This window comes from Myxine glutinosa, chromosome 11 (assembly GCF_964187855.1).
Source record: "Myxine glutinosa chromosome 11, kmMyxGlut1.1, whole genome shotgun sequence".
Taxonomy (NCBI): domain Eukaryota; kingdom Metazoa; phylum Chordata; class Myxini; order Myxiniformes; family Myxinidae; genus Myxine; species Myxine glutinosa.
The window spans coordinates 108,570,868-108,591,317 of NC_136271.1; the positions used below are offsets into that span (position 1 = coordinate 108,570,868).

Sequence of the window (20,450 nt, forward strand, 5' to 3'; positions counted from 1 at the left end):
TAGCAGGGAAAATGGCCTAAAAATGCCTGTTGTTGTTGTTGTTGTTGTTGTTGTTGTTGTTGTATACGCACTTGCTGGTGGAATAATGTTTATGCTGTGCAAATGTGCAATGACTTTTTATTTAATGGAGGAATGCGTTCTTTTGTTTTGGTGGAGCAATGACCTTTTTGGGTTGTTCCATGATGTTTCGTTTTGGTTGAAGAAGACTACAGTATTTGTTCAGTGGAAGAAAAAATTTTCCCCCACTTTATTTGGGTCAAAGTGTGAATTTGCTGTCATCTGGCAGGTTACTAAACCCTGATACTAAACAGAAACTTGAAGCCAAACTCAACAAGTGACAACACAACTCAAGGACATCACCATTCCTGATTTCAGTGCGAGAATGTCATCAGGCACAGAGGAATTGCTCAGTGTATTGTTCCTCTTGGGAAATAATATACAGGAATACTCCGATTTACGTCACCCCTTTTGACGTCGTTTCACAAATCCGTTGTCACATTATTAATACCACGACCCAACTTGCGGCGCCTCACCCCATACAACCTCAACCCATACCTCAACCCATACCTCGCTTTAAAAAAGACATACCTTTTATTCTCGAGCATTTTTAGAACTTACAAGACTGATAAAGACACAAGAATATATCACTAAAGCACCAAATCAGGAGATCGCAAAATCGCTGAAAGAACTACTGTATTTTGCTTCACACATAAAGAAATGTACTGTACTGTAGAGTGACTAAGAGGCATTGCAAAAGTGTTACCTTAGAAGTGAAATTGGATTTGGTGAGAAGGCTGAATGCTCAATTCTGTGTTTACTTCCAAATCTTGTGTCTCCAACCCCTCACTCTCAGTATCCGTACAGCCCAGTCGTACCCAAATGCTCCTGGGCACCGTGTCTTTTGCATCTGAGAAGGTTCTTTCAACCCTCAATTCTGCTACTGGACCGGACAGCGTCAGTTCACGTGTCCTAAAAATCTGCTCTGCTGCTCTTGCACATCCTCTCTCTGCTATTTCGCCCTGTCATTTGCGCTTGGTCATCTTCCATCTGCTTGGAAATCCTAAAACATCACAGCCCTACATGAAAAGATGCAAAAACTGATCTGCTTAACAACAGGTCTATCAGCGTACATCAGCAAGATCATGGAATCCATCATTGCAATTGATATGAAATCCTTCCTTTTCTCCAATAATCTCATCTCAGATCACCAATTTGGTTTCAGACCAGGTAACTCTACCTTATATATGCTGCTTCCACTCACCCAACAATGTTTGGAGGCCCTCAATATCAGAGGTGAGTTCAGGGTCGTCTATCTGGACATATCTCATGCTTTTGATACAGTCTGGCATCCTGCCTTACTCTCCAAACTCTCTGACTATGGCATCCAAGGCCAACTACACACATGGCTTACTGACTTCCTCTACTCTCATAGCCAACGTATGGCACTCGATGAAATTCTCTCATCTCTCCCTGTCAAGGCTGGAGTGCCCCAAGGCAATGTTCTGGGCCCAGTCATATTCCTGGTCTTCATCAATGATCTCTGACTCTCTGGAAAATCCACTTTATCTATTTGCTGATGACTCCACCCTCTGCCATGGTATCCTTCAGACAAGCAGGCTGCAGCCTCTTTCCCTTTCTTCAGACCTTGAAAAAAATCACAAGCTGGTCAAACACAAGGAATATGTCTTTCAATCCTGACAATTCTCACACTCACTATCTCTCTCCAAAGGACCGTCTGGCAAACCCTCCTTTCTACTTTCTCAACAATCCTCTTGAGGAAGTTTAGTCATTCAAACTCCTGGGTCTCAACATGAGACATGTCTTCCTTGGGAAAACCACAATTCAAACTTGGCCTCCAACGCCAGCTGCCGAATGGACATCCTCCATCGTACAAAGTCCTTTCTTAGCATCCCCATCTCCATCGTACAAACTCCGATCCACCAACAAGGCCTTCATCCACAGCTTGATGGAGTACTGACTGCCCTCCCCTCAGAGCTGGCACCCCTGCCACACATTTGCTCAGTTTGACCTGTGGAAACCAAGGCCTTTAAGTTTACTGGAATATCTTAGAATGAAGCTGAGAAGTCCACTAGCCTATCCTCTGTCTTCTACCATCTCTTTCTGGTCTTGCATCGTCTGCTCCTTCCCTGCTTCCTCCCCCCATGCCCTCCCCCAATGTTTCTGCATGGCTCACAAGGTCCACCATCAACCACCTTCTGGTGAAACTACCTAAATCAAGGATCACTGCTCACCAGCACTCATACATTTCCCTTTTTTCCTGCCTATGGAATCAACCTCCACATCCTTTTCATCTCATTGCATCCTGAAAAAGATTTTTTTAAAGGTAGTATGGTTACAGCCACAGGTTTCACGTGTACTACGAGGGGGAGGGGCGGGGGGTGGGGGGGGGGGGGTGCAAGAGCAGCCAATCATTCTGGGAATTATAATCACCGGGGCTGACCTAATTGCGAACAGCACTGAATCGATGAAGGAAAGGATGGACATGGATATAGTGGGGCCTATGTACTCAATATGTACTATGTACAATACTCAATATGTACAATATGTATGTATATGTACATATGGCCTATGTACTCAATTTCAAGTTTGTGTGCAGTTCATGTTAATTTTGGGCAAACACTATGAATGTATTCTACTGGGTCATACTAATCGGAAAAATGATGTCGCCATTTTTTTCTGTTGACCTTTAGTGACCTTGACTCAAGGTCAAAGTTCAAACTCCATTACAGTGACCATACGTCATTCAAAGTATATCGACCTTGGTACCAAAATGTGGCAAATTTCACAAGGAACATTGATTATGACATTTGTTTTGTCATTAGCCCTCTCAGATGTTTGCAATATGCAAATTAATAAGCAAATTACCTAATTAGAGAAAAAATATGCATAATTAACATATAGTCTTCACCATACACGTAAATCCCATCACTTCACATTATTATTGAATGCCAATCATTAGTGACCATCTCAAATGTGTTCTGCTGGGTCCTAAACTGGAAAAATATGTTGCTTATTGTTTTCTGTTGACATGTTCTTGATATTAAGTGACCTTTGACATGTACTTGACTTTACTTACCTTGACCCAAGGTGAAATGTCAAATGTCATTTTAACCATGTGATGCGATCAAGCAAAATAAGTCGGATGTCTGGAATATTGATTTTTGGATTCAAGTTCCCAATGCTTTTCTTTATACTGTTCATTCATCATGCTCAATTGCTCATGTTGGTTGGGTTTTTATCCTTTGTTAGTATTTTTAACATTTAATTTGTTGCCTAAAAACACAAAATTGATTCTGGCAGATGTCCAAATCGCTTTGCTTGTAAAATCAATTTTACATTGTGTGTCAACAATAACCATTAGATGCACATAGGAACACAATCATGGTAATGCAGAATTGTGGCCAAAATATGCTCTTTGAACTTTGACCTTAGTTCAAGGTCACAAGAGTCAAGAATATTGACATCAGTCAGCTAATAGGACCCAGGATACATTTGTGATTAATTACTAACAATTAACATTTTCTGGAGACGGGATGTACCAACCATTATATGTATAACCGGGATATATGTTTAATAGGGAATGCTAATTATGCATATTTTTGTCTCTAATTAGCTCATTTGCATATTGCAAAAAAACGAAAGGTCAAATGTCATAACCAATGTTCCTTATGAAATTTACCACATTTTGGTACCCAGGTTGATATACTTTGGATGAAGTATGGTCACTGTAATGACGTTTGAACTTTGACCTTGAGTCAAGGTCACTAAAGGTCAAAAGAAAAAAATGGCGACATCATTTTTCCGATTAGTAGGACCCAGTAGAATACATTTATAGTGGTTGCCCAAAATTAACATGAACTGCACACAAACTTGAAATTGAGTACATAGGCCCCCCCACTAATAGATTGAAAATGAACGTCAACAAGGGATTTATTATTTACAAGGCACAAGCAAATCATTGAAAAATGGGGGAGGGAACTCGAGGGCTTTACTGTTCAAGGTGGGAGGAGAAGGTACATGCAAAGGTAACAATGGGGGAATGCAAATTCAAAATGTACAGTGAGCCATCGCAAGCAAATGAAGAATGCAAGCGAGAATGTACAGTACAAAGAAAATGGACGAGAGCAAAACCATAACCTAGGCCTTACCTACCGGCTATTACACAATACAAGGCACCCATCAGACATTCACGGGAAGGTAAGATAATATTAGAAAGACAGACAATGCGAGGAAAACGGCCTCTCGCTTATCGGGCGGGAGCAGTCTTGCTCCCGCGACCCAATGCTAAAGGGAAAGGTAAAGGTGGGAGGAATTTATGTGGTGTCTTATGGTGTGTGTTGGAGATTATATGAGGTGTGGTGCATGTAAGCATGTCTAGATGCAGGAGAAAATGCGTTATCAATCAGTGGCCGCTCCAGAGGAGTTGGGCTGTTGCTCTGAAAAGAACAGTTGGTGGCGGACTGCCTCTTCGTTGAGCTCTTTTGAGTTCAGTCAGAATGATCTTTATACGACGAAAGCTGAGAAAAGATAGCTCACTGTGTGAGAACTAAAACATATATGCAGCGTGGCTTCGGTCATATGGTCTGCTCTCTCCGTCCATCCGAGTGCCTCGACACCCAGATAGCCCCGTCAACACGATCACCACCTCTTGAGCGTCCTTTCATAAATGATGAACCTGAATAAGATCTCCGACAAGACCAAAGCCAGAACCAGCGTGCAGGACAAAAGCCAAAAAACCATCACACATAGCCACTACCCTGTGGCTCTTTTATAATGCATTGTTGGGGGCAGGGGCAGCAATCGGATCAAAATGAGCTCTTGGTGAAAATATGACTGTCGACAGTTGTGGTCCACTGTCACTTTGGTTCAGCCCACGCCGGCTTTTGCAATGGTTTTTCTCAGTCGGTCTGGAAACCGCTGCACGGGGAAGACCTCTCCGCACTTAGCATGAGGCTCGACTCGTAGCACGTTACAGGCGTGGAGCAAACTCTGAGAGCTTGTAACTGTTTGTGCGAACAGAGTGGTTTATGGCTCACAGGATGTCAATGGCCAGTCAACATCCGATTGTTCTGAGGTGATTAAATGAGGTTCACAAACTTCTTGCCTGCGCGCATACCTCTTGCGCTCCCAAACCAGCGGTGCCTGTGATGAGCGTGGATGAAGTGACGGACGAGGTGAAGAAGGAGGTAACGAGCGTGGATAGTTGAGGCAAGTTTGTGGTGAGTGGTGTGATTCTTTTTGGAACAGGGAACTATGAACAGCGTCTATAATGGCTTAATGCAATGGGACTTAACGTGTGCGTAGGAAACGGTGTTACTAAAAAAATCTGTGTTAATAAACGGTCATTATTATGTGCTCATTCATGTATAAAGGAAAGATTGGGGGAAATAGAGTGGGTGACGGTTTGGTTTTAGCGCGCCATTCAAATGAGCTTTTGGCGCGATGCGGGAAACACTTGCGGCCCGCGAACCTTCCAGATTAAAAGAAGAACCGCGCATACGTCACGGGACGCTGCTGCACACATGAAACAATTACCCCATGGGAAAAACAGGGAAAGCCTCTCTACCCTTCACCAGCACATTGTATTACACTCGAACCCACTATGTATGGGAAAGGAATTACTCTGACTTTACACCACAGAAATAACTACAATGAGGGACCTGTATGTTGGGTGCCATTGTTTTCGGGGCCGGTTCCTAAAATCATGGGGAAAATATCTCGCATTATCACAGAGGGCTTGTGCATCACAGTGCTCCCGTCCGTCCGTCCGTGATGGGTTTTCTTTTCCGCGATAACTTGAGAAAGGCTGAATGGATTTAAATCAAAATTAGATCAAGCATGTACTATGATGTAAAGATGAGCTGATTAGATTTGGGGGTCAAGAGGTCAAAGTTCAGAGGTCATGTTACGTAAAACTCCTGTTACCGCGATAACCTGTGAACTCGCGAAGGGCTTTTGACCAAAGTTTGTACAAGTATGTATTATGATGCAAAGATGAACTGATTTGGTTTTGGGGTCGAGAGGTTAAAGGTCAGAGTCTCTATTAGGTTTCCATTGCTGCGGTAACATAAGAATGGCTGAATGGATCTAAGTCAAACTTGGTACGGGTATGTATAATGTAAAAATGGATGGATTCGATTTTGGGTCGAGGTCAAAGGTCAGAGGTCATGTTAAGTAAAAATTATGTTACTGGGCCAACTTGTGAACCAGTGATGGGATTTTTTTATTTTTACAAACTTGGTATAAGTATATATGCTCCAAAGATCAACTGATTGGATTAGGGCATCAGGAGGTCAATGGTCAGAGGTCATGTCAGGTAAAAATGATAACTTTAGAACAGCTGAAAGGATATAAATCAAACTTTGTACATGTATGTATCATGATGTAAAGATAATTGGATTACATTATGGGGTCAAGAAGGTCAGAAGTCCCATTTGGTAAAAATTATGTTACTGTGCTAACTTGTGAACCAGTGATGGGATTTTGACCAAACTTGGTACTGTTGTAACAATTAATATATTATGATGAAAGGATGAACTGATGAGATTTTGGTATCAAAGGTCAGCGGTCATCTACTATATTAGAGAGCCGTTGGTTTGTCTGTCTGTGTGTCAACCCTAACAACTCAGAGATGGCTGAACGGATCTTTGTCAAACGTTCAGAGGGTCATCACTCATCAGTGAGTGCCATGGGGTGTTTTAGGCCAAAATAAAAATAGAATTTTTTTTTCCCTTTTTTTGAATTAAAAAAAATACCTCTAGAGTGCTTAAGCCTTTTTGATTAATGACAGTTAAATACAAGTACACATTCGCATAACTAAATACAAAACAATTACCAAACATTTGAACACAAATAATTAATCAAACAATTCCGGAAGCGTGCCAAGTTGGTGTTAAGGCTTCTTCTTCTTCTTAAACAACATCAAACACTAACTCAGAAACGTGATGAACGGCACATTCACCAGCATATAATCAACGAAAAGGTAAAATGTTGATTTGACATTTGTCATGGATTCTGATTTGGAAGTAATTGCTTTTCCATTATATTTGCCCTCATTTCAAATATGTTAATGTTTCTTTTTCGCTTGAGCAACGCCGGGTACCCCAGCTATAAACGCTTTTATACTTTACTCGGGGTACAAATGCAAATACAACTTTGTGTGGGGGGTAACATAGGCCATGCTGCTGCGGCCTCATGCGGGGGAGTGGGGGACCAGGAGAGAGGCGTAAATTCTCTATGTAAATGCGTACCATGTAGGACCACCTGGTGATGGTGACAGAGGGTATTACAATTTCCTTTTTTACCTGTGCAACACTTAGGTTATGAAGCACTCTTTGCATGGGAAAATGTTTCTTTCTTCCCTTTCCTCCCCCCCCCAACCCCCCTCCCCAAAACGAAGGGGCCTGTCAAAGCTACCCCCTCCTCCCCCCCCCCCCCTCCCAAAGATGTATATGTGGTATATATTTCTCCTCCCCTCACCTCCCCCTACCCTCATCCTTCCACTCCCCTCCCTCTTAATGACCCCACGGAACCAAACAATCCAAAAACCCAAAATTTTGGTGAGACCCAAAAATCCAAAAGACCTCAAGGACCCAGAAGACCCTGAAGACCCAATGGAACCCAAGCACCCAAAGACCCAAAATACCCTGTGGACATTTAAAGACACAAAAGAACCCCAAATACCCTGTAGACTGTTAAAGACCATGAAGACCCCAAAGACCAGAAAGTCTCTGAAAACCCTAAATACCCTGAAGATCCTTAACGACCCCATGGAACCAAACAATACAAAACATCAAAAAGACCCCAAAAACCCTTAGGGACCCAGTGGGACCCAAATTACCCCAAAGACCCAAAATACCCCAAAGACCTAGATTACTGAAAAGACCTGATGACCCCAAATATGCAGAGCATTCAAAAGACTCAAATGACTCAAAAGACCCCGAGGACACAAATGACCCAGAGGACACAAACGACCCAAAATATCCCAAGAATGCAAAATAGCTTGAGCACCCAAAAGACCCAAATGAACCAGAGGACCCAAAATATCCTGAGGACTCTGAAGGCCCAAAAGAAGAGTAATTATGTCTCTTATCTTGGAATTTTAGACGGTGGCTTGCAAACCAAGCCTCAAGGTTGGTGTACGGAAGCGGTTTAAAAAAAAATCATAATAAATACAAGGCGTAGGGAGGTGAAATTCGCTGATCGTGACGTGCAAAGTGCGCAGAGTAAACCGGGTGTTCATTTACGTCTGTAGGATGTCTAATAAATAAAGTAGATTTAAGCACACCTGACACTAGACCCAGTCTTCAGACTTTGGCACACTCACACGGCTGCATCGTCAAATAAACTGTTCCAACCCGTCATTTTCGACGAGCTTTATACTAGTACTGTATTAATAATCGAACAAGTAAAACAACTCCTTTGCTAACGCAGCCTGTTCGAGCCTCGAAAGGTATCGTCATTGAGGCAGGTTTGCGTTTGAGCAGATGGCTATCTTATGCAGTGCATTATTTCTCGCGTCCTGTGGGAAATCCCCCAGACGACACAACTTGGATTGGAAAGCATAGTCCCTCGAGTCAATTTTGCTCTCGGGTCTTTTCATGATTGTGGCGTTCTGTCATGGGCAGGTGGTGCAGACAACCTTCCCTCCATTCCCATACTCTTTCCCTATTGCCATTGTCTGGAAGGCTCTGGGGGTTTAATTTAGTATTGTTCCTAATGTCTTGTTCTTGGTAAGACCAAGAACCCACGGCACAGCTTATGGAATGGTTAACGTACTTTTGACACGTACTGGTATTGCACCCGTTCCCTTGGATTTAGTTTCTCTGAGGGTCAGATGCTGGGCAAGATGTGGTTCAGGGAACTGCTGCCGTAATGAACAGAGAAGCATGTACATGCGTGTATTTGCACATGTGTGAACTTTGAGTCAATTTAATTGAACTAGGGCGTGCCCGTACTATATATATATCTAAAATTATATCCCCCCCCTCTATTTACATGAAATGGTTTGGTCCATTCGCAAAGCCAAAGCGAACGGCTTGCGAGTACGGTGACTATCCCCCCCCTCTATTTACATGAAATGGTTTGGTCCATTCGCAAAGCCAAAGCGAACGGCTTGCGAGTACGGTGACTATCCCCCCCCTCTATTTACATGAAATGGTTTGGTCCATTCGCAAAGCCAAAGCGAACGGCTTGCGAGTACGGTGACTATCCCCCCCCCTCTATTTACATGAAATGGTTTGGTCCATTCGCAAAGCCAAAGCGAACGGCTTGCGAGTACGGTGACCATACCTTGGGAACCACTTGTCCGATTAATTTCAAACCTTGAAAAGGCACATCCTCGGGTCCCCAGCAATATACCTGGCAAGTTTCAAGTATATCGGACCGGTAGTTGTCGAGAAACAGCGGTCGCATACATACATACAGACAGACAGACACACAGAGATTACTGGAATTATAGATAGAAGATAGATGTACAGTTAGTCAGGGCCCTTAGGGATATTTTGGGGCCGTTTGGTTCAAATTCTTCCAAAAGCACCAAATTTGGCCCAGATGTTGCCCATGCCATACTCTTTCGATTTTTGACGGGTGCCAAGACGGGCGCCCCCCCCCCCACCCCCACGGGGTCCCCATATTGGCGAAATACTAAATGGCCGCCACCCGGATTAGAGGAAAATCAGTTAAATAACCAAAAGGGTTGGAATCATGTATGATACCACTTTTCAGGGGTTTTCGAGGTCGAGGAATCCAATTATGATGTTATTTTGATGATTCGAGGTCAAGGTCAACCCTCAAGGTCATCTTAAAGGTCATTTTTGAGTCGAACATGTCGGTTTTTGAGTTTTTTGTCAAGATTTATGCGAAGTTCACCATTTTATGTTTCTGGGTTGGGTAATCGAACTCTGACCTTATTTTTGACAATTAGAGGAAATATTTACATGTCTATTTCCTAATTTTCAGGCATATGCAGTTCGTCAGTCTAATTACAAAGGTACGGATTTTGATGTTTTATGAACTGTATGCCATATCCTTGTGTTAAATTTTTGTGCGATCATGATCCGGGTTCATGTATACATGTCATAAATATGACGTCATAGGTCATGTGACCTGGCGGCCATATTGGATTTTATGAAAACCTTAAAAATGGATCCCTGCCTTCATTTTTCGATCGATTCATTTTGAACTTTGACAACTTATAGTACGCCATGTGATTGGATGCATATCCTAATTATGACGTCATAGGTCAGGTGACATGGCGGGATGGAGCGGTATGGTCCCCGGATCATACCGCCCTTGGCGCCCATCAAAAATCGAAAGAGTATGGCATGGGCAGTCATTATAATGGAGCTGAAACTACTATGGTATTTTGTAATCCGATGATTTGCATGTGGTAAGTTAATGGAGCGATCTCTAAACAATAACATGGATGCAGCATGGCTTTGAAATGCCAGCATGGATCATATCCTGTAATTTCCTGTTTCTGCTCCAGGTCTGCAGTGTTAACGATGAACAGAGAAAGGTTCCTGCCGATAAGGAGACAAAACCTTGCAAGGAGGTTCTGCTGGCAAATGAGCAATCCGTCCTTGTGGGAGAGCAACCAAGTCCAAGTTCAACAGTGCAACAACAATCTGCAGAGTCATTCTATGATGTAGAGCAGTACCAGGACTCCTTCGGCGTAATGTGTACGTATGCAGCACCTTGCTCACTTGGATGTCGCTGTTATGGCTTTTTAAATTATCTGTAATACTTTTTATTCCAAACAAAAAAAATCTAGGCTCATGGGAGAGCAAGGTGACAGAAGGCAAAACGCAATGTATTGACAGGGAATTGGGCAACATGTAGGTGCAACAAACATGAACAACGGGAAATTGTACGTGTTGTACGAACGTACGAACACACATGTTGTGTGCTTCCCCTTCTCTCCCCATCTTGTCTTCCGCTCCCTCTTTTTGTATATTTTGTTTGTCTGGTTGATTTGTTTGTGAAATAAATGTTAGCTCTTTCACGAGCCTCGATTCAGTATACAAAAAAAAAAAAAGAAAAAAAAAAAAGAGAGTTAGGGGAGGAAACAGTAACCTGCAAAATAAAAAAGATTTTCGTTGTTGAGAGGCTTTGAGTTGTAAGGAAGAAGGATGATACAGGATGAGCATGAGAGGAAAACAAAGTAGAGAAGAACGAGATACCAGGTAAGGCTTGAGACTCATGAGCACACGGCCTAGCCAAGGCTTAAACAAACAAAATCGAAATTGATGTAACGCGACAAATAAGTACATGCAAGAAGACAGGGAAACAGAATAGCGATAAAATTAACAGTACAAAAATTGCAATGGTAAACAAGACAAATCTAGTGCAGTACATTTGGCTTTTAAAGATATTCTCATGGAACCAGGAAAACTGTGTGCCCCAGAGAAAAACACCTCAACTATGATGTGTTTGCGCAGTTTATTATCGTTCCCAGGGAGAGGCATTAAATGTTTAGTCTTCGTATCCGTTGTGTCCCGCTTTTTTAAGTATAAATTTATTTTTCCATTCAATTTCTTTTATTGTATTTAAATTTTTAATTTTTAATTACGGTACTTACAAAGTAGAGAGGTAAAGTAAAAATCTTTTTATATTTTTCCAATTTTTAATTATTAAATTTTTCAATTCTCAGTTGCTGTATTTTTTTTCACAATTTTCAGTTACTGTATTTATATCTACCCCAATATTCAATTATTTAATTTTCAATTGTTTTTCTTCTGATTTTCAATTATTTAATTATCAATTATTTTATTTTTTTTCATTATTTAATTTCCACATTATTTAATTTTCTTATTCGTCTCGCTCTGAAAGGGATGCGAGACTGGTGCAACGTGTGTGTGTGTGTGTGTGTGTGTGTGTGTGTGTGTGTGTGTGTGTGTGTGTGTGTGTGTTTGTGCGCGCGTGTCCGTCCACGTCTATATGTTCAATATTTTCTCTGCAATCGCTTGTCCGATTGATGCGAAACTCTAAACATCGGGCGGACTCCCCATGGAGAATATTTTATTGATAACCCTGATGTCATGGGTCACATGGTATGGCAGACATAATGGATTAAAGGGGAAAAAAAAGTTGGACATATTTTACTCCGAAACCACTCAATGAAAAAATAGAAATTTGGCATATGTCATCAACTCCTCAAAGGATATAGGGTGATAACAATGACGTCATCAGTGAAGTGGTATTCCAGCCATAATTGGTTGAATCAAAATCCTTCTCTGAAAAAATTGAAACTTCGTAAACTCAGGCCTGATGTGAGTGAAGAAAATGTGTATGCCTTTGCCCCCGAAGGTGGCCGGAGGCATCATGTTTTTGGGTTGTCTATCTGTCAGTATGGGCTACACCTCGTTTTTCTCAGCAACCATATGTCAGCAACGCAAATAATTTAAAAAATATTTCTCGGAAACCTCTGAAAGGAAAAATTGTCATTGTCAAGTACTCCCAATGGGGAATAAGAGCATAATAATGATGACATCAGTGAGACATAAATGTGGTATACCAGACATAAATGTTTTAATCAACTGCCTTATCCTAAAAATCTAAAATTGCATGCACATGATCTAAGATCCATTTGTATTGAAATGAAATATTAAATTTATGACATCATAGGTCACATGGCATGGCAGCCATATTGGATTGAAGGAAAATATAAAATAATTATATCTCAGAAACCGTTCAACCTATCGATGCGAAATTTTACAAATGTCATCTAACACCATTGCTGCATATATTTTGAAAATGATGACATCGTAGATCATGTGATTTGGCAGCCATCTTGGATAGAAAAAAACGAACCTTATCCGATCAGCACGAAACTTCACAAACGTGATCCCCTACCCATACATATGCAGAGTGTACATTTTTGATGTCATAAGTCACGTGGCTTGGCAGCCATTTTTTTAGCAGGCAAAATCCTAAAAACCTGAAATTTCATGCACATGATCTATGACCGTTTGTATTGAAATGTTAAATTTATGACATCATAGGTCACATGGTTTGGCAGCCATATTTGATTTAACCGAAAACCTTAAAAAAGCATCTTCTCCCAAATCACCAAATAGATTGACTCAAAACTTTACGTGTGTCATTGGCGAATCACGGCGATTAAAAGATGATCATGAAAACATCATTGGTCACATGGTGTGGCAGCCATATTGGATTGAAGGGAAATATTAAATAATTATATCTCTGAAACCGCTTACCCTATCCATGCGAAATTATGCAAATATCATCTAACACCATTGTTGCATATAGTTTGAAAATAATATCGTAGGTCATATGGTTTGGCAGCCATCTTGGATAGAAAAACCTTATCCGATCAACACGACACTTCACAAACGTGATCCCCTCCCGATACAAATGCAGAGTGTACATTTTTTAAATTTTTTTTGTATACAAGATCGAGGCTCGTGAAAGAGCGAACATTAATCACACAGAAAGACAAACAGACACATAAAACAAATAACATCGGGAGCGGTAGACAAGATGGGGAGAGAGGGGGCAGGACACAAACACAACATTTGAGAGCAGGGACCGAGAGACATGGAGACATCGAGAGATCTGTGGGAGGGAGAGGGCTTTGGGGGGGGAGGCATGTGAAGGGGGGGGGGGGGTGGGAGAGGTATAAACATATGGACACTGCCAGGACTTCCAGGAAAGAAGTTGGAATTTCAAACAAGGTGGATCTGGGGTGAATTAGTGGGGGTAGAAAAGATCAAGGTTTTGGATGGGGGAAGATAAGAGATGGTGGTGAACAGCTGTTTTAAAGACCTGGAGGGAGGAGTGGGATTGAAGGGAGTGTGGGAGTTTGTTCCAGAGGCGGGAGAAAAGAGGAATGAAAGAGTGAATGTGAGCAGAAAGCCGAGATTTCGGCAGTTTAACCATCAGAGGGTTGCTGGCAGATCTTGTGCGACCTGTAGGAATATTTGGGGGACAGAGCACAGAGAGAGCTGGGGGAGCAAGGCCGGAGAGGAGTCGGTAGAAGACAGAAAGACCACCTACCTGCCTGCGGTGAGTGAGTGAAAGGCCCTCAGGGGTAGCTTCATCGCGGGAGATTCCAATGATTTTGAAAGCTTTGGATTCAACAGCGTGAAGCCGGGCCAGGTGTGAGGCAGGAGCACCAGCCCATAGGGGAGAACAGTATTCCATTGAGCTGCGGATGAAAGCCTTGTATGTGGTGAGGAGCTCAGGTGTGCCGAGGAAGGACTTCACACGACGGAGGATGCCCAGTCGGCGACTGGTTTTGGAGGCCAGCTTGGAAATGTGGTTTTCCCAAGAAAGATCATGGCAGATAGTGAGACCCAAAAGCTTGAGCGACAGAACTTCTTGGAGAGGATTGTTGAGAAAGTAGATGGGAGGGTTGTCCAGTCGATCTTTTCGGAGAGACATAGTAAGAGAGTGAGATTTGTCAGGATTGAAAGACATGTTCCACTTGTTTGACCAGTCTGTGATTTTGTCCAGGTCTTCAGAGAGTGAGGAGGCTGCAGACTGCCGATCTGAGGGAAGAGGAATGGAGCGGCAGAGAGTGGAGTCATCAGCAAAGAGATAGAGAGGATTTTCCAGAGAGTCGGAGAGATCATTGATAAAGACCAGAAAAAGCACAGGGCCCAGCACACTGCCTTGGGGAACTCCAGCCTGAACAGGAAGGGGAGATGAGAGAAATCCATTTAGGGCCACACGTTGACTACGACCAGAGAGGAAGTCCGCAAGCCATGCATGGAGATTACCATGGATACCATAGGAGGAGAGTTTGGTGAGCAGAGCTGGGTGCCAGACCGTATCAAAGGCACGTGATATGTCAAGGGAGACAGCTCTGATTTCCTGTTTGGCATTGAGGACCTCCATCCATTGTTGAGACAGCAGAAGCAGCATGTCCAGAGTAGAGTGACCTGGTCTGAAACCAAATTGATGATCAGAGATCAAGCCATTGGAGAAGAGGAAAGATTTCATATCCGAAGCAATGATGGATTCCATGACTTTGCTGATAATTGGGAGCAGGCTGATTGGTCTGTAGTTGCAAGGATCTGTTTTTGCACCTTTTTTGTGTAAAGCGGTAATGTTAGCTGATTTCCAGGATGCTGGCAGATGACCTTGAGCAAACGATAGGGTGAAAAGAACAGAGAGAGGGTGAGATAGAGCGGCAGAGCAGGATTTTAGGACCCGTGGGCTGATGCCGTCTGGTCCAGTTGCAGAATCAGAGTCGAGGTTTGACAAAAACTCCTCCACCTTGTCAGGAGAGAAGGACACAGAGTTCAGGAGCAGTTGGGTTCGACTGGGAAAGGTGGGAACAGAGAGAGATGGGTTTGGGACTAAGGATTTTGAGGCAAACACAGAGTTGAGGCATTCGGCTTTGTCACGTGCGATGTCAACTGTGTGGCCATTTGAGGTAAGGGAGGGGATGGAGGGGGAACAAACACCAGAAACGGATTTGACCAGACGCCACCAGGATTTGGAGGAAGGAGACAGGTTTGAGAGTTCATTCTTGAGTGAGGAGAGATAGTGCTTCCTGGCACTCCTGAGGGTAGACACACACTTGTTCCGAGCTTGGTGGAAGGAACTGAGATTGCCTTCAGTTGGATTAGCCTTCCAAGAGGCAAAGGCAAGTTGTTTCAGGGCAACTGCCTCCCCACAAGATTCAGTGTACCATGGACGGGAGGAAGGGTAAGACAACTGAAGGCGAGATGGGATAAATCTGTGCATGAGAGAGATCAGTTTGCTTTGGAAGAATTCCCAGGAAGAATTGATGTCAGAGGCAGTGGAGATGGGAGACCAATCCAGACGATTGATGGCTGCTTGAAGACCGTCCCAGTCGGCCTGAGTGAAATGCCAGACTCGTCGACGCTGAGGAGGCTCTCTGAGAATGGCCAGAGAGATGTCCACTTTGACAAGCACATGATCAGAAGAACCGATTGGAGCAGAAGAAGAGCAGCAGACATTAGCAGGGAAGTTTGTCATAACCAAGTCTAGAAGAAAAGATACTCCATTGGCTGAGATCCGGGTCGGGAAATTGACAGATTGTGTCAATCCCAGTGAGTCACAGAAGTCCTTTGCTGAGGTGCCATGACTGGTGAGAGAGGAACCCACACCCAACCAGGTGGCATGATGACAGTTGAAGTCACCACATATGAGGAAGAGAGAGTTGGGATGAGTGGATAGAAGTTGGTCCATGTTGTCAGACAGTGAAATGTAGATGGAGTCATCACTGTTTGGGGGACGGTACAGAACACATATGAACAAAAGGTGGGAGCGGAGAGGGAGCCGTAGCCAGAGGTACTCCTGGGGGTGAGGAGGAAAGAGGGCAGTGCAAGGAGAGTGAGGAAGAGAGTTTTTGATAAAGATAGCCACCCCACCACCAGGCCGAGGCTCAGGTCTATCATACCGGAGGAGGGAGTAACCAGGAAGAGATATTAAGGAATCAGAGACATCTTGAGGGAGGAAAGTCGCTGTTAAGCAGATCAAGTCTGGATTGTCAGAAGCAACCTGTATGGAGAGATCAGTCAGGTTTGAGCGAAGGCCCCGGATGTTTGAGGTCCATACCGTTAATGAAGAGAGAGGGGGAGCATCAGGTACAGGACAGGGGAGGGGAGGAGTAGGGTAAGATGAAGGATGAGAGGGGGAGGTAGGGAGAGCAGTTGATAGTGTGTCAGATATTGCAGAAGAGTTCCAAGAAAGGGAAGGATGAGGAGGATGAAAGGTTTGATGGTGAAGGGATGAGGCACAGTGAGGGGTTGTTTGAGGGGGGGCAGAGGAAAGTAGAAGGTTTGGGGGGGTGGAGGTATGAGATAGAAGGGAGACGAAGTGGGGAGGAGGCAGCTTGGAGGAGGAGGGGGGAGGAGGGAGAATTGGAGAGGAATGGTATGGGGGGAGAATTGAATGGGAGGGGTTCGGGGGGAGTTTTGAAGGGGAGGAGTGAGGGGGGAGTTTAGGAGGGGAGTCGCAAGGGCGGAGTTTTGGAGGGAAGGGGCAAGGGGGAAGTTTAGAAGTGGAGGGACAAGGGGGGAGTTTAGGAGTGTAGGGGCAAGGGGGGGGATTTGGAGGGGAGGGGCAAGGGGGGAGTTTAGGAGGGGAAGGGCAAGGGGGGAGTTCAGGAGTGGAGGGGCAAGGGGGGGGATTTGGAGGGGAGGGGCAAGGGGGGAGTTTAGGAGGGGAAGGGCAAGGGGGGAGTTCAGGAGTGGAGGGGCAAGGGGGGAGTTTAGGAGTGTAGGTGCAAGGGGGGGGATTTGGATGGGAGGTGCAAGGGGGGGGATTTGGATGGGAGGGGCAAGAGGGGAGTTTAGAAAGTGGATGATTAATGAAAGACGAACATTGATAACAAATTGGGTTTGTTGTGATTTTCAAGTTAGCAATCCGATTCAGAACGATGGAGGAGGGATGGAATGAATGTGAATTTAGACCATGTAGTGAGGGAGACGTATAAGATATTGAATTTCTTTTTTTTGAAGTGGAATGCGTTGGAGAGGAAATTGAGAAAAGCCTTTTAAATAGGAAGAAAAACAGCGTGTTGTAATATACCACTGAAATAAACACAGAAGGGGAAAGGTTAAACATATTTAAATAATATTTAAACAGAACTGTGAACAATCTTCTATGCATAAAATACCAACGGGGGGAGAGCCGAGAGGGACCACCACAAGTCACGTGAACAGGGCAAACGGTGGATGGCAAGGAGATAATGGGGGCGGGGCGAACAGCACACCTGGACAGAAAATACAGGATGAGACAACAGTACACGTGGAGAAAGGAAAATAAATGTTTTTTGTTTTTTTTTTGTTTTTTTGTTTGTTTGTTTGTTTTTGGGGGGGGGGGGGATTTAGAACGTTAGACAGAGTATTATGTTCGGGGTAGAAGGGAAAAAACTAAGAGCCAAGCAAAACACGCTTAAGTTAACAAAACACCGACGGGGGTACAACTACAAGGCCACACACGAGGAGCAGAACACGATTAATTAATTACGAGTTACAGGAAATTCAAACCAAAACTAACTATAATCAAACAATAACGCATGGACGATAAAATAACGAGTTGAAATTTGACAATCTGGGGAAATGGGGGAGAAACACGTGGTCGAAGAACGAACGAACGAATAAGAATGAATAAACGAATGAGCACAGAGAAGGTAATGTCTTATTTTTTTTGTTTTTTTGAGTTGAGATTTACATAAGGAAGTAGGCTATGGGGTGAAAAGACTGCGAAAACAGAGAACGAAAGTTATTGGTTTCACAAACGACGGACCGCTGAGAGAAAAACAAAGCCTCAAGGTTGTACAGTGTTCACTGTACAAGGCCTCAAGACACGACACGAATTAACACGATTTTCAATACAGGTATGAAAGATTTGCACCGAAAATCTTCGTCGGGACAATATACGTACATACACCATAAAAGAAATAGTTATAACGAAAATACAAATGGGAACAATTACTTAACTTCGATTTCGATGGAGAGCGTGTAGAGCTGCGAATAAACGAACCCTCGCCAGCAAGACCGGAAACGGAAGTCCATTTTTAAGGTCATATGTCACATGGTGTGGCAGCCATATTGGATTGAAGGAAAATATAAAATAATTATATCTCAGAAACCGTTCAACCTATTGATACGAAATTTTACAAATGTCATCTAACACCATTGCTGCATATATTTTGAAAATGATGACATCGTAGATCGTGATTTGGCAGCCATCTTGGATAGAAAAAAACGAACCTTATCCGATCAGCATGAAACTTCACAAACGTGATCCCCTACCCATACATATGCAGAGTGGACATTTTTGATGTCATAAGTCACATGGCTTGGCAGCCCTTTTTTTAGCAGGCAAAAAAAACCCCTTCTCCAAAACCACTTCACCGATCGATGTGAAACCTGTCATGTCTGGGAAAAATGTGGTACTTGAGAACAGCTAAAGGGATTTCAATCAAACTTGTTTAATTTTAGGACAGTCAGAGAGGGCATCTACCTGGATATTATTCAGGGTTATTGTACAAATATTTACTGTGCGTTACTCTATCTCTCCTCAATTCCATTGGAATGTCTGGTGAAGTTTCCATTGCAAGTAGTAAGCATTCATTTTGTTTATCCCCCCCCCCCCCCCCCCCCCTCCAATGATCTGCTCATACCTGTAAAATTGCAGCGGAGCCACCCAGACCCCTTTTCCTGATGGGTACAAAAGCAAGCTGGGAGATTCCTGATGGAGCCGTACAGGCAAGCGAGATGATATCCTTGCCCATCCTGATGCAACGCTCACTCCTACCACCTATCCGCACACAGTAAGTGTAAATAGCTCAATGCCAATTGTTAATTACATTCAAAAACCCTCTAACCTCTCCTAAAATGATAGACTGCTTTTCATGCAGGTGTGGACACACCTTGGTCTATGCCACCATCTCATATATTTCTTTGTTGATGTTGTTTTTTGGGGGGTGATTGACTGCAGGAAAGTAAGCATCAGATTGAATGTAGCATTTTCTGTACATTCACAGGGTGAATATTGTGAACAAAGCTGTACTGGATTTTTTCTTTGTTGATCTAAACATCGAAAAGCATTTTGAAACACTGCAGCATTTTCTCCTGTTGGAGGATGGGGAGTTTGCGCAGTCTTTGAGCGATCAGCTGTTTGACAAGGTAAGATTTAATACAAACGAAATGCAATTGCGCTATCAATTTGTCGAACTTTTCCGTTTCATCCATGCCCACTCATGTTTCCTGCTATCAGTGTTTTGAGCCATCTTCGTTTGATCTGCTAGTTTGTTTTATGCTCACCAGACCGGGTTATTTTGGACCTTCTCAAAGCTGGGGGTTTCACCTCCACCTGGGATCTCAGCCGTAAAGCGACAAAATAAAACGAAATTTGGCACACGTCGATAATGTCAATGTGAACATGTCTGTGAAGTTTAATCATCATACACGCATTACGTTTTTCATTATTAGCTAATTACATATTTATATATGCAAATTTTGATATGTCTGCTACGTAAAGCGAATGGGAAAACTGCAGGTTAATGGGGCATACCGCCGAAAAATTGCGGACTGCGCAGCAACCATATGTCCGATATTTAGCTCAGCTGGAACGTAGTTCCGGAGTGCTTATGGGATGGCGCGTCATCAGTCCATCAGTCTCTCAACACTTGGAACTTCTTCTCCAAAGCTGCTGATGGGATTGTGACTAAACTTGGCTAAATTGATATTTGGTATGTTGTAACTCAACTTTGTTCACGGCATTACATTGGGGCCGAAGGGGGTCTAGCAGGGGTCAAAGTGAGTCCAGGTTTGACCTACCCCTACCCCCAAAATACCAAAATAGGCATTTGCTTTCTTCTCTGAAACTACACACACGATTTTGATGAAACTTGACCAAAACCTTGATCACCCGTGATGTACCAAAGTTTGTTCACGGCATTAAGAAAATCATGGTCTAAG

At 43.3% G+C, this 20,450-nt stretch overlaps 1 protein-coding gene across 1 annotated transcript in view; it reads left to right on the forward strand.

Annotated features, from left to right (window-relative positions):
• TUBGCP6 (tubulin gamma complex component 6) overlaps positions 1–20,450 on the forward strand; it is a 119,291-nt gene that overhangs the window by 72,784 nt on the left and 26,057 nt on the right. Inside the window, 3 exon segments of the mRNA XM_068131302.2 lie at positions 10,511–10,703; positions 19,165–19,300; positions 19,514–19,655. Coding sequence (XP_067987403.2) covers positions 10,511–10,703; positions 19,165–19,300; positions 19,514–19,655 — 471 coding nt within the window.